We start from the raw sequence: 12,037 nt of genomic DNA on the forward strand, positions 1-12,037 counted from the left end.
TTTACAGTTGATGTCATAGGGGGCAGGGCTTCATACCAAATCGATTTTTTTCCTCCTGAGCATACATGACGTCATCCAAACATAAACTTCTCAAGTGTTCCCAAGCCCTGATGATGCTGGAAAAGACGGCCACTTTTGATTTTATTTAATCTTTATTTAACTAGGCAAGTCAGTTAAAGAACAAATTCTTATTTACAATTACACCAGCCAAACCCAGATGACACAGGGCCAATTGTGCACTGCACTAATGAACTCCCAATCATGGCTGGTTGTGATACAGCCTGGATTCGAACCAGGGTGTCTGTAGTGATGCCTCTAGCACTGAGATGCAGTGCCTTAGGTCACTGCGCCACTTGGGAGCCCCCACTGTGCCACATGTATCCTACATTAAATGTACAAAAAGCCTAGGCATAGCCATCTATATTTTATTTTTTACAATGGATGGATGGATGGATAGATAGACGGATAGACACAAATAATTATATTTTTCTGTACCCATTTACACATACAAAAATCATATGCTCGCAGTGTTTTATTGATTCCACAGGGCCTCCTAAACTAGAGGTTGGGCACAGTATATTTGGCAGACTGCAGAGCAGACCAGCCTGTTGAAGGTCTAAAACAAAAATATAAACACAACATGCAACAATTTCGAAGATTTTACTGAGTTACAGTTCATTTAAGGAAATCAGTAAATTGAAATAAATTCATTAGGCCCTAATCTATGCATTTCACATGACTGGGCAGGGGCACAGCCATGGGTGGACATGGAAGGGCATAGGCCCACCCACTGGGGAGCCAGGCCCAGCCAATCAGAATGGGTTTTTCCTAACAAGTTTTTTTAAATTACAGACAGAAATACTCCTCAGTTTCATCAGCTGTCCGGGTGGCTGGTCTCAGACGATCCCGCAGGTGAAGAAGTTGGATGAGGAGGTCCTGGGCTGGTGTGGTTACACGTGGTCTGCGGTTTTGAGGCCGGTTGGATGTTCTGCCAAATTCTCTAAAACAATGTTGGAGTTGGCTTATGGTAGAGAAATTAACATTCAATTCTCTGGCAACAGCTCTGGTGGACATTTCTGCAGTCAGCATGTAAATTGCATGCTCCTTCAAAACTTGAGACATGTGGCATTGTGTTGTGTGACAAAACTGCACATTTTAGAGTGGCCTTTTATTGTCCCCAGCACAAGGTGCACCAGTGTAATGATCATGATGTTTAATCAGCTTCTTGATATGCCTCACCTGTCAGTATGATGGATTATCTTGGCAAAGGAGAAATGCTCACTGACAGGGATGTTCAGTATACATAGATCTCTACATCCAGGAGAAGGTAAGGCAAATAGGAATCATTATTGGGTGCCTGAGGGTGCATTGTTGACATGAATTAAATTAACCCTCTCTGAGGTGAAAAGTAAGAAATCATTCATTCAATTACCTAATGTGCTTGCACTTATTACTTACCACTGAACATATGTAATTACTGCAAATATATAACTGGACCCCAAAAAAGAGGAATCGTTCTAAATACTGGTTCATAATATTGCTCAACTATAGACCATGTTTCACTCTTAGGTAGGCCTATGACTAGCAGCTTACTATCTCTAATACAGAGCACCTTGATTACTAGCATAAAGGCGAATGAGATAAATACACAAGAGAAAAATAAACACACAAATTGATGCTCACACAAACGGAATTCTCTGAGCCCTATCATTTTAACAGTATTTCATAGCATTTGAAAGTGTGGTGGTCTGTTGTGAGGCTTAGTTCATCATTCTTCCACAAGCTTACAGATCTACTAGTGTGTAAGGTGCAATGCCCTGAATCCAAGTGAGATTTTTATTATGTGTGTGTGGGTGTTCAACCACAGTATGTTACATAAATGGGTTTTTAGTGTATTGATTTAGATGTGAGATTAAAATTAATGACTGAGATATTGCTGAATAAGGTTAAGTGTGTGTGCACACAGATGTTTGTGTGAGTGACATTAATGGTAAGAGTGGTATGTGGAGTGTGAGTGCTGTGTCATGGGGCTCATGATGTTCTCAGTGATGTACGCCACCAGCAGGCAGATGATGACCAGCATCACACAGATGGCTCCTCCCACCGTTGTCATGGCAATCACAATGTCCTGCATGCGCAAGGGTGAGACAGTGAACTCCACACAGTCCCACAGGTCCTCCCTCTGGCCTGCTCCTTCTGACTGGAGCTGTGGGGTCAGGGTGGAGGCAAGCGGATGCAGGCAGATGCGGTAAGGGACGTTCTCATGCAGCTCAGTCAGCAAAAAGTCCCTGCAACCAGAGCCAAGATGGGTGTTAGCGTACTCAAACTGGGTGTAGCTCCCGTTCCACCAGCAGCTTAGCCCAAACCCACCCCTTCTGACACGTCGTCCACCGAATACCCTCTTTGGTGGGGCAGTTACAAACCTGCTCTCTTCCCCAAGCCCTGTCCCAGGGGCCCCTTTCTGTCCCTCTACACCTGTTCCTCTAGTCTCTGTCTCTTGTTTATCTAGGTCATGTCCAGCTGTGTTTCCTTTATTTGTCCTTTGAGCCTCTCCCCTCAGATCTTCATATGTCCACTGTAGTAGCACGCTGCCGTTGGTCAAAATGTTGGCCACCAGGGACCCTCCTGCTGATGGAACAATCCGGCAGTCTCCACGATGACACCTGAACCCCAGCTGTGTGTGTCGAAAACACAGCCGCCCCCCGATTCCCTCCTCCATCACCCGGTAGGCACATATTGGTGCCACTCCTCCGTCCATGGCCGACCCTGTTCCACCTTGAACATGGTCTGGCCTGCCAAATATCTTAGTGGTGCCTGTATTGCCTCTGCTGGTTTTGATGGAGGAAGTGCCATTCCTATGGCTGAAGTCCCCCTGCCGCCTTGGTGAGCCCATTGATTCATTCTTACTGAAATAATCAACATTGTAGATATGCTGTTGGCCAGAGATTGGGGAGACAGCCACATCCTTATCGCTTCCCTTGTCTGATGATGTGGATGAAGTTTGCGCGTCGCGGCCGCCGCGCATCCGGTTGGAGACGATTGTCGCGCGGCACAGACAGAACAGTACTGCCGAGAAGGCAACCAGCGATTTTCTTCTCATTTCTTCTCTTCTTACCAGTTCACTTTCGCCGTATTTAGTGCAAATGCATAGTGGACAGCACCGTTACTGTCGGCGGAGATCCGAGGCGAAAAAGAGAGTTATGGGGGCAGGTGGCTTCCATTACACAGTCCTACACCACCATCAAAGCGCTGTATTCCCCCGATGGCCAGCACGAGAACAATCTGCGGTAAAATCGGACAATAAAAATTATATACCATAGAATAATAGATGGCTGATTGATACAGACCACACTTTTAGAGAATGAGCCAGACTGCTATCACTTACGAATGCTTTGTTTTAAGCCATACACCACATGTTGGTTACGCACGCACTCAACAGACCAATAAATAGGTCACACCGCTTATTAGAATGGTTAATGTAAACGGCAATAAATGTAAGATGCAATTTGGCTATTGAGAGAGAACTTACATTTCTAGGTTTTCGAGAACGAAGACGGCGGCAATTATCTTTTCAGGTACATTTGTCTTGTCCTGTCTGGCTGTCTGTTATGGTTGTCGTGAGGAAGAGTGTGTGTTTTTGTGTCTGTCAGAATGTTTGTAGCGTAGTCATCAGCAGTCAATTACATGAGTCATCATTTCAAGTCCCTACTCCAATCTTAATTTCCCTGCCACCCTTTCTGTTTTTTTGTGCCTTTCCATCCTTCCACCCAACCGACCTTCCTCCAGTTAACTCCCACTCCTTACTCCCACATTGGGTGCTAGGCTGTAGTCTTCAATGCTGCTGTGTGTAGTCTTTTGTCCATACTATCAAATCAGGCAGATTATTGGAAATGCAATATACTGAGATTGTTTTGTGCAACAAAAAAAAGTTTCTTATTATCAGGCATAATTGTCTTGTAATAGCCTAAGCATGATATATTCATACTTATTCAAAATTGTAGGAAAATAAACTCTTGATAACAGTTTATAACACATTTGTCATGATATAGGCAGATGTTACCAATACTAACGAACATCTGGATATTGTCAACAGTGGGCTATAATGTAAAGCTGAAATCTAGGACTATGGTTTGTTTTGATGTGATGCGATTTCCAAACCTAGACTCTAATAATCAGGGATTCAACAAGGGTTCTTCTAAGATCCTCAAAGTTTTTTGAAGACCCTCAGGGTTCTTGGCACTGAAAATGAATCAAGGAACCTCCTTAGTTGGTAGGGGTTCTTGCAGGAACCTAACTGCCCAACTTCGATTTGAATTTGAAAGGACAGCAGGTGCAAGGGTTGTCCCTTGTATGATCTATATTCACATTGTTTTACAATGATACTCTCTATCTTTTTATATTTGTGCAAATCTTTCTAAAACAGAAAATGGACACAATTCAATGGGTATCAATCAACAAAGAGTTAAGAATATTTAGGCTATAAGAATATGTTGAAGGCTAGCTGTATTGGGTGCAGATGACTGAACTGATCACCTATTACCTCATATTTAGATTTTTTTATTATGAATTGCCACTAAAATCATAATAAACACTGACAACTCAAATATTGTGTCATTGTTCTTGTTGTTATGCATATTATTATTATTATTATTAATAACAATAATAATAGTAGGGGAGTTTTAAAAAATGAACCCCAAAAGGTTCTTCAAAGGGTTTCTCCAGGATCCATTAAAAGGAGTTCTTTGAATAATTTATAGGGGTTCCCCCACAGTTTCAAGTTGAAGAACCCCTAAAGGATACTCCAGGAACCTTTTCTTTTTAGAGTGTACAGTGACCTCAAGTGGTAATAATTGATAGTCGGTCTACAACATTCTACAACAAGCCTGTGTTTCTTTTGTACACATTCAAACACTTCTGAAGTTTTTTCTGAAACATTCATGTCTGGTTAGATAAACAACCTCCTTATAACTTCTTTAAAATAGTATTTAATCTTTGAAATAATTATGGAGAATTATAACAAGGATAATCAGAGCTGGATTACATCAATCTAAATACTCATTCATTGCTAATCATCATATAGGTAATAAAACTCACAGTTTAACAACACCTACTGGCAGTTATAATGGTCACAAAAAGCTTCATATCTTTCTCTGAAGATCTTTAATTTGAGAACATTTAAGTCTTTGATCAGTTTTGACTCAGCAGTTCTATGTGGAGGTTATTGGAGGTAATGATTATATGTCCATTCCCAAAAGGAAAAAATTGGCAAGCCAGCAAGGTAGTAGTGCCAAGGGAGAGGACAGGAACAGTGTGCAGCATCAGTGGAGGAGATGATTTTAATAAGACCGCTGGGAAGCCCCCGGGGGATGCTGGGTAAATGAGTCTAATGATGACTCTCTACGATCCTCCCCTCTGAGCAATGGGAGATAACAATGTGCGGGATGATGACATAACACACAAACATCTAAACATACACGTATGGGCCAACAGATATCTGCCACAGTCACATACCCCTTTTAAAATGGGTCGATTTAGCCATGTTTTATTTGTTTGAATTGACAATTTACAGCCAGGGTTGTTAAAGGGCAACAAAGAAATACACGCCTGAACACTCTCTCAAATGAGCTAAGATTGGCATGAAACCATTTGTATATCTTTATAGTATAGATGGTCTCAGGTGTTAGTCAGCCTCACATGTCTTGTTGATGTGACCTGTCTGTGTGGTATGAGTTGATACACTATATATACAAAAGTACGTGGACACCCCTGCAAATGGGTGGATTTAGCTATTAGCTGTATAGCTGTACTCGGGTCCAACACTCACTACCGAATTTCAGACTGCCTCTGGAAGCAACTTCAGCACAATAACTAGTTGCAGGAAGCTTCATGAAATGGGTTTCTATGGCCAAGCAGCCACATACAGTACAAGCCTAAGATCACTATGCGCAATGCCAAGCGTCAGCTGGAGTGGTGTAAAGCTCGCCACCATTGGACTCCGGAATTTGGGTTTGGTAGATGCCAGGAGAACGCTACCTGCCCAAATGCATATTGCCAACTGTACCGTTTTGTGGAGGAGGAATAATGGTCTGGGGCTGTTTTTCAGGGTTTGGGCTAGGCCTCTTAGTTCCAGTGAAGGGAAATCTTAATCAACAACGTTATAGATGATTCTGTGCTTCCAACTTTGTGGCAGCAGTTTAGGGAAGGCCCTTTTCTGTTTCAGCATGACAATGCCCCCGTGCACAATGCGAGGTCCATTGTTGAGATCGGTGTGGAAAAACTTGACTGGCCTGCACAGAGCCCTGACCTCAACCCCATCGAACACCTTTGGGATGAATTGGAACGCCGACTACGAGCCAGGTCTAATCGCCCAACATCAGTTCTCAACCGCCCTAATGCTCTTGTGGCTGAATGGAAGCAAGTCCCCACAGCAATGTTCCAACATCTAGTGGAAAGCCTTCCCAGAAGAGTGGAGGCTGTTATACCAGCAAAAGGGGAACTAGTGGTGTGTAAGTGGTGTGTGTTCGCTGCTGGCCAATGCAGTGACAAATCTGCATACCTAAGCAGCAGGCAAGGGCATGGAAGGCCTACCTAGGCGACAAATGATTGGAGTAAATTTACCCTGAGCCAGGTCAGCAACACTGAAGATGCTGAGTTTGTTTTTGGGATGGCTTTGTTTGTGTATGAGGGCGTGTAGGTGTCTATATAAATAGTTCACAATTAACAGGATAGAGGCAGAGGTAAAATTGAGACCCTAGAATAGTAATAATATACATGTAGGCAATGAATAACAAAGAAATTGTGGCGCCATGCTGAGGATACGATGTCAAAGGTCCTCACTGTAGATGCTATTCTGTTTGGGTTGCTGGTCTTTTCTGGCATCCTGTGAAACATACTGATCATCCATGAGGTGAGGAGAAATAGAACCCTACCTGTCAATAGTCATGAAATATCTCCGCCTGAGATAACATCACATAATTAGTATTGTAGTTCATTATACTCTTTCTCTCTCCCTCTCTCTCAGGTGTTCCTCGGCCATTAAAAGTCTCTCTTGTCGGCTCCCTCCCTCTGACACAATCCTGGTGAACCTGTCGCTTGCCAACCTGCTGACGTCTCTGTTCCTCACGGTGCCCGTCTTTGTGTCTGGACGTGTCCCTGGCCCTGGACTGTTGCCACCTCTTCTTGCTTCTGTGGGTGTGGTGGCGGGCCGTGGGCCGCAGAGCCAGGAGCTGTGGGGTCCCTAGCACAGCAACGTGAAAGGAAGAGGGTGTGGGTGGGCCCGGAGCTGGTCTACGGGGTCAACCTGGCCTTCTCCCTGCTGGTGCTGGTCAACACCACCCAGGTCCACAGCAACACCATGGTGGAGCTGATGGTCATTATCTACACCACCAGGCCCCTGCTGGGCTGTGTGTGGGATTTCCCCTCTGAGGAGCATGGCTCAGCCTTCGCCTCCTCCTCCCTGGCCCTCAACAAGGTGGCTCCACTGGTGCTGATGGTGGGCACCAACCTGCCTACACTGGCCAAGCACGACGGGCAAGGCAGGGGGAGGGATGCAGGGAGAGCTGGTGGTCAGTGTGGTCAGTGAACGCAAGGGTAGTCATGTGATCATGATGACGCTGTTTGTGGTTGCGATGGTGACGTACTAGAACCATAACGGGGGGCACCATGCGGAGGGGCTGCTGACTGTGTCCCACTTCTCTACTTCTCTGTTTGTGGGGTTCAGCCCTATGGTGGTGGCTCTGGGAAATGACAAACTGAGGAGGGTCAAATGTCAACAGGAGGAAATAGTGGAGGAATGCAGAGCTCCAGACACAATGGGAAAGAAGGTAAAATAAACTGTTTTCACTATTCAGTAGGATAGAGGTAATCAAAGTACAGGAGAGAGTTGAAGCAAATATCAAATTATTAAAACAAATATGTGACTGAATAAATGAGTACGACTTTGTATGGAATAATTAAATAACCAGTGCTTGCCTTCCCCTCATTCTGCTTTTAAATGTCCACATATATATACAAACCCTGTTATAAGTAATACCCCATCAAATAAATACCTTAGAACATTTAAAGTCATGGAATGTTTAAGATCTGGAGTGTTGAAATATTGTGATAAGTTCTCACATTCTGCAAAGACAGATCCTGTTGGTCTGTTCACTCCCTCTCAATGAGCTTCATGTAGAGGAGCCTCTGGCATAGAGGCTCAGAGATTGAGAGATGGTACAAATAAAGGCCTTTATTTTGACTGTTTTTTAAAGAGCAAACAAGACAGAACATGTAACAACAACTATCTATAGATAGGAGTGCCCTTTCACGTAAGTCTATACATCATCAACATTCTGTCGCTCACAAAAGAGCAGGTTGACAGAAATAAATTGTGTTAACGTAGTCTCACTGACATGTACAGATGAACACATTTCATTGCAATGATGAACTCTACAACCTTTTCTATTAAACTCCTCCGAACAACTGACAGTGCTATTCCTCAGTACTGATAAATCAATAGAAATTGTGATAAAAAATACATTAATGGGTTTGTCTCTCATAGGTGCCATGTTAAAACAGTCTGCCTCTGGAAGAGAATCAAATGGTTGCCAACGTATAGAGAGGAATGCCAACAACCATGTCATTCTAATGTATTGTTAGGCTATGTTAAGGCAAGTGTACTATTATTATTCCACTGACTTCCCCATAATGTCAGTTGCAGTGTGATTCAGGGTGTGGGACCTGTCAGTGAGTAAGAAAAGACTTAACGACAGCACGCAGCCGCCGGTGACCCAATGCCAGCACGATGGGTGAAATGGCGATGAAGATAGTGTTGGCAAAGCGAGCTATAACCAGAAGGAACCCGGCTGACAAACCTCGGTTGTAGTTGAAGTAGTTTATAGAAATTATGCTGGTTCCCCAAGACCCAATGAAGAGCATGATGAGGGCTAGAATCACCTGGAGAGAAAATTCCTCATTTTAACAACAATAACAATGTTACAGGTCCAAATGACATGTTGTACTTCTTTCCATCCACAATAACCAGGTGGCAGGCCACACACAACAAGACATCATTCTGAATCATTCCAGTCTCTCTCACCTTGGCAGCCCGTCTCTCAGCCGGTATCCTCTTGATGACGGGCGCGTCCTGGGTCATGTGTGCTGGGTTGTGGGTCCTGCCGTGGGTGTAGAGTGTGTAGAGGGAGCCCAGGTTGGTGATGGCCATCAGGATGATAGGCAGGATCTCGTGGATCACCATGGAGGTGGTGGCATATGCCAGGCCGTTGTAGCTGGAGGGGAAGTTCCACACACAGCCCAGCAGGGGGCGCGTGGTGCTGCTGACCAACATCAGGGTCTGGAGGGGAGGGGGAGTAGAGAGGGAGCGTGGAGGGAAGAGGAGACGAGGAGACGAGTTGGGATGGGGAGAGGGAAGAGAAGGTAGAGAAGACATTTTCCCACAATTCAAGGAGGAATACACATCACAATTGTCTATCTCTCCGCTTGTATTGAATCAGGGTCCTACCTCTGTGCTGTTCTTGTTCCCCTTGGTAGAGTAGATGTGTGCAGGTATAGCATAGATCAGGTTGAGGAACCAGATGAGGCCCAGGCTAATCAGGAGGGTCTTGGGGGGCCTGCGGGGTCCGTGAACAGTCCCAGGGGGAGGGGCCACGCGTCTCAGTGTCTGGAAGTGGAAAGCACTGAGGAAGAGTGTTGACCACACGTTGACTGAGCGAAGCCACACCCACACCCCCATCAGGACGTGACACCCGTCTCTGGAAGAGTTCAGCTAGAGAGAGAGCTGGGTGTGAGGTTTTATGTGTGTGTACACTATAGTGCCGACCTGGACAATGCTCTTATCAGTAAGTATGGCATGGTATATTGTCAGATTGCTTTATTTTCACATGGCATATCTCTAGTTACAGTCACACCACCCTCCATAACCCTTGCATTTTAAACTACAATTACTCAAAGACTAGCCCAAATCTTTACCATATCTCAAGTATCACAACCATTTTACTTAGATCCCAAACCACACATAATCAGCATACCTCCTTCCCCCTTGTTTCAAGCACCCACATACAGCCCTCATTCTTCATGGCATGCCCTGCCAGAGTGCCCGACCCCTGCCACATTCCCATCCAGCTCCTTACCTCCAGCCCCAGGTCAGAGATGACCAGCAGGACGTTCCTCAGAACAGACACCAGCAGGTTGGACAAGACCATGTTCATCAGGATGATATCTGAGTTACGTACTCCACTGGGGTCTTTGAACACGCTGTCCAAGATCACGCCAATCACCGTGGTGTTACCCACAATGCCCAGTAGGACCAAGATTATGTAGAATGCGGTCTGGGTGGGAGACGTAGTGACACGGAGCCCCACACCCACAGGCTCCAACTCTCTCAACTCTGGCATTGGGCTCTCCATCTCAGCTACTGAATTGGAGTTCTGGGTAGAATACTCTTCAGTCTCTCTGCATCTTAATCTGTTTACCCAGTTTGTTATCAAAAGTTTCTTCTAAGAGTAGTTATATTCCAGTGACTGTCTGCAGCCTCTAATCCACTGCTAGATGTTTTATTCCAAATATTAACACCCTGTTGGTCATAGATCATAAATACAAATGTGCAAAGCTCATATATTGATTGCTTCCCATCTATTATAGCTACACCTGTATAGACACTCCCTATTTCTGTAGCATTGAACACAAGCCCAACCTCCCACAGAACTACCAATGTCAAATCACCATGGACACCAGATAAATACAAAGTAGTTCCTGCCATACACATCCACCTAAAACCACAGCAAAGGGGTCTTTCCCTAGTTACCCAACCAACCTGTGCTAGGTCAGGTACACAGTACCCACCGGGCACAGACGTCAGTTCAATGTCTAGTTTTGATTTACATTTGGTTGAGTTGTCAACTAACCTGAACTCAACATGAAATCAACAGAAAATGTCACCATGTCATTGGATTTAGGTTAAAAGTTTGGTGAAAAATGCCCTTATGTTGGTGACTTTTTGTAAATCCAATCAGTTTTCCAAGTTGATTCGATGTCACCTGATTGATTTTTGGGGTTGAAATTACATGGAAACAACATTGAATCAATCAGTTTTGCCCAGTTGGTATACCCATGGGAATGTCAGTGTTTCAACCTCAGATTTCTGCTACCAAGCTGAGAGTGCATAAAAATGGAACACAAGAGATTAATCAACTAGCCTAATTGAAACATGCTGCCTTAACAGCTATCTAGGTTCATTATAATGCCACACTAGCTCCCCCAGGGACGAATAGAGAGGTGCCTTTGTTTATGGTGCTCAATACGAAGTCCTCACTTGATGATTCCATTCATAAAACAAGACAAGAGATCATCTAAAAAGCATTTCATATATTGTTTGAACAAAAGCGTTGGACTATGATCTTTGGGGGGAAATTCAGACTTTTTCCTCTCCGCACGGATTTTAAGCATGGGGAAACGCATGTGCCAACCAGTTACGCTTTTGGGGTGGATATCCCAATAACGGAGGTGTGGCAGAGGTGTGTAATATCATAATGTTTTTAAATCTATGCATGGGTTCTGAAACGGACATGAATATGTATATGTTTTGATGGCTATCTTTCATTGATCTCCATATTCTGAAAGCATTCTCCATAGGCTATACTAGTATTGTGCCAATCAAATTCTAATTAAAGGGATTGCTTTAGATAAATGAACTGAAAAACGAACTGAATGAAAACTCCCCGATAGCCGGAAAAAGTGTCCCAACCAAATATGGTGGATAAATGAAACGTCCTACTTGGTCCATTTACAATTGAAAAAAAATGTCACAGTTCTGGTTCTTCCATAGGCACCAACGCATTAGCAACTGGGTCTGGTCTGATTTCTCGCTTCCTCTTCTGTCCCAACTGTCCCAAAAAAGGAGTGGAGTCAGAGACAGAAGAGGAAGCAAGACACTTTTTTTCTGGTTCAAAGAAAGTCAATGAACTAAGAAGACCAGGAGCAACATCTAGGAGCAACAACGGCTCAGCCGAGAAGTGGTAGGCCACACGAGCTCACAGAACTA

The 12,037-nt window shown here is 44.3% G+C and overlaps 2 protein-coding genes and 1 pseudogene across 2 annotated transcripts; 1 reads left to right on the plus strand and 2 right to left on the minus strand.

Moving 5' to 3' along the window:
* Positions 1 to 133: 133 nt before the first annotated feature.
* Positions 134 to 3,827, minus strand: LOC116374208 (uncharacterized). Its single transcript, XM_031825161.1, has 2 exons — positions 3,530 to 3,827; positions 134 to 3,282 (listed from the first exon to the last, which is right to left on the minus strand). The coding sequence occupies exon 2, from the start codon at positions 3,098 to 3,100 to the stop codon at positions 1,985 to 1,987; it is 1,116 nt and encodes a 371-aa protein (XP_031681021.1). The 5' UTR covers positions 3,101 to 3,282; positions 3,530 to 3,827; the 3' UTR covers positions 134 to 1,984.
* A 2,993-nt stretch (positions 3,828 to 6,820) lies between these two features.
* Positions 6,821 to 8,288, plus strand: LOC109891555 (olfactory receptor class A-like protein 4; annotated as a pseudogene).
* Positions 8,289 to 8,399: 111 nt separating this feature from the next.
* On the minus strand, positions 8,400 to 10,403 carry LOC109891556 (olfactory receptor class A-like protein 4). Its single transcript, XM_020484102.2, has 4 exons — positions 10,128 to 10,403; positions 9,500 to 9,763; positions 9,077 to 9,331; positions 8,400 to 8,934 (listed from the first exon to the last, which is right to left on the minus strand). The coding sequence occupies exons 1-4, from the start codon at positions 10,401 to 10,403 to the stop codon at positions 8,722 to 8,724; spliced, it is 1,008 nt and encodes a 335-aa protein (XP_020339691.1). The 3' UTR covers positions 8,400 to 8,721.
* Positions 10,404 to 12,037: the final 1,634 nt, after the last annotated feature.

Source organism: Oncorhynchus kisutch, linkage group LG5 (genome assembly GCF_002021735.2).
Source record: "Oncorhynchus kisutch isolate 150728-3 linkage group LG5, Okis_V2, whole genome shotgun sequence".
In the NCBI taxonomy this organism is placed as follows: Eukaryota; Metazoa; Chordata; class Actinopteri; order Salmoniformes; family Salmonidae; genus Oncorhynchus; species Oncorhynchus kisutch.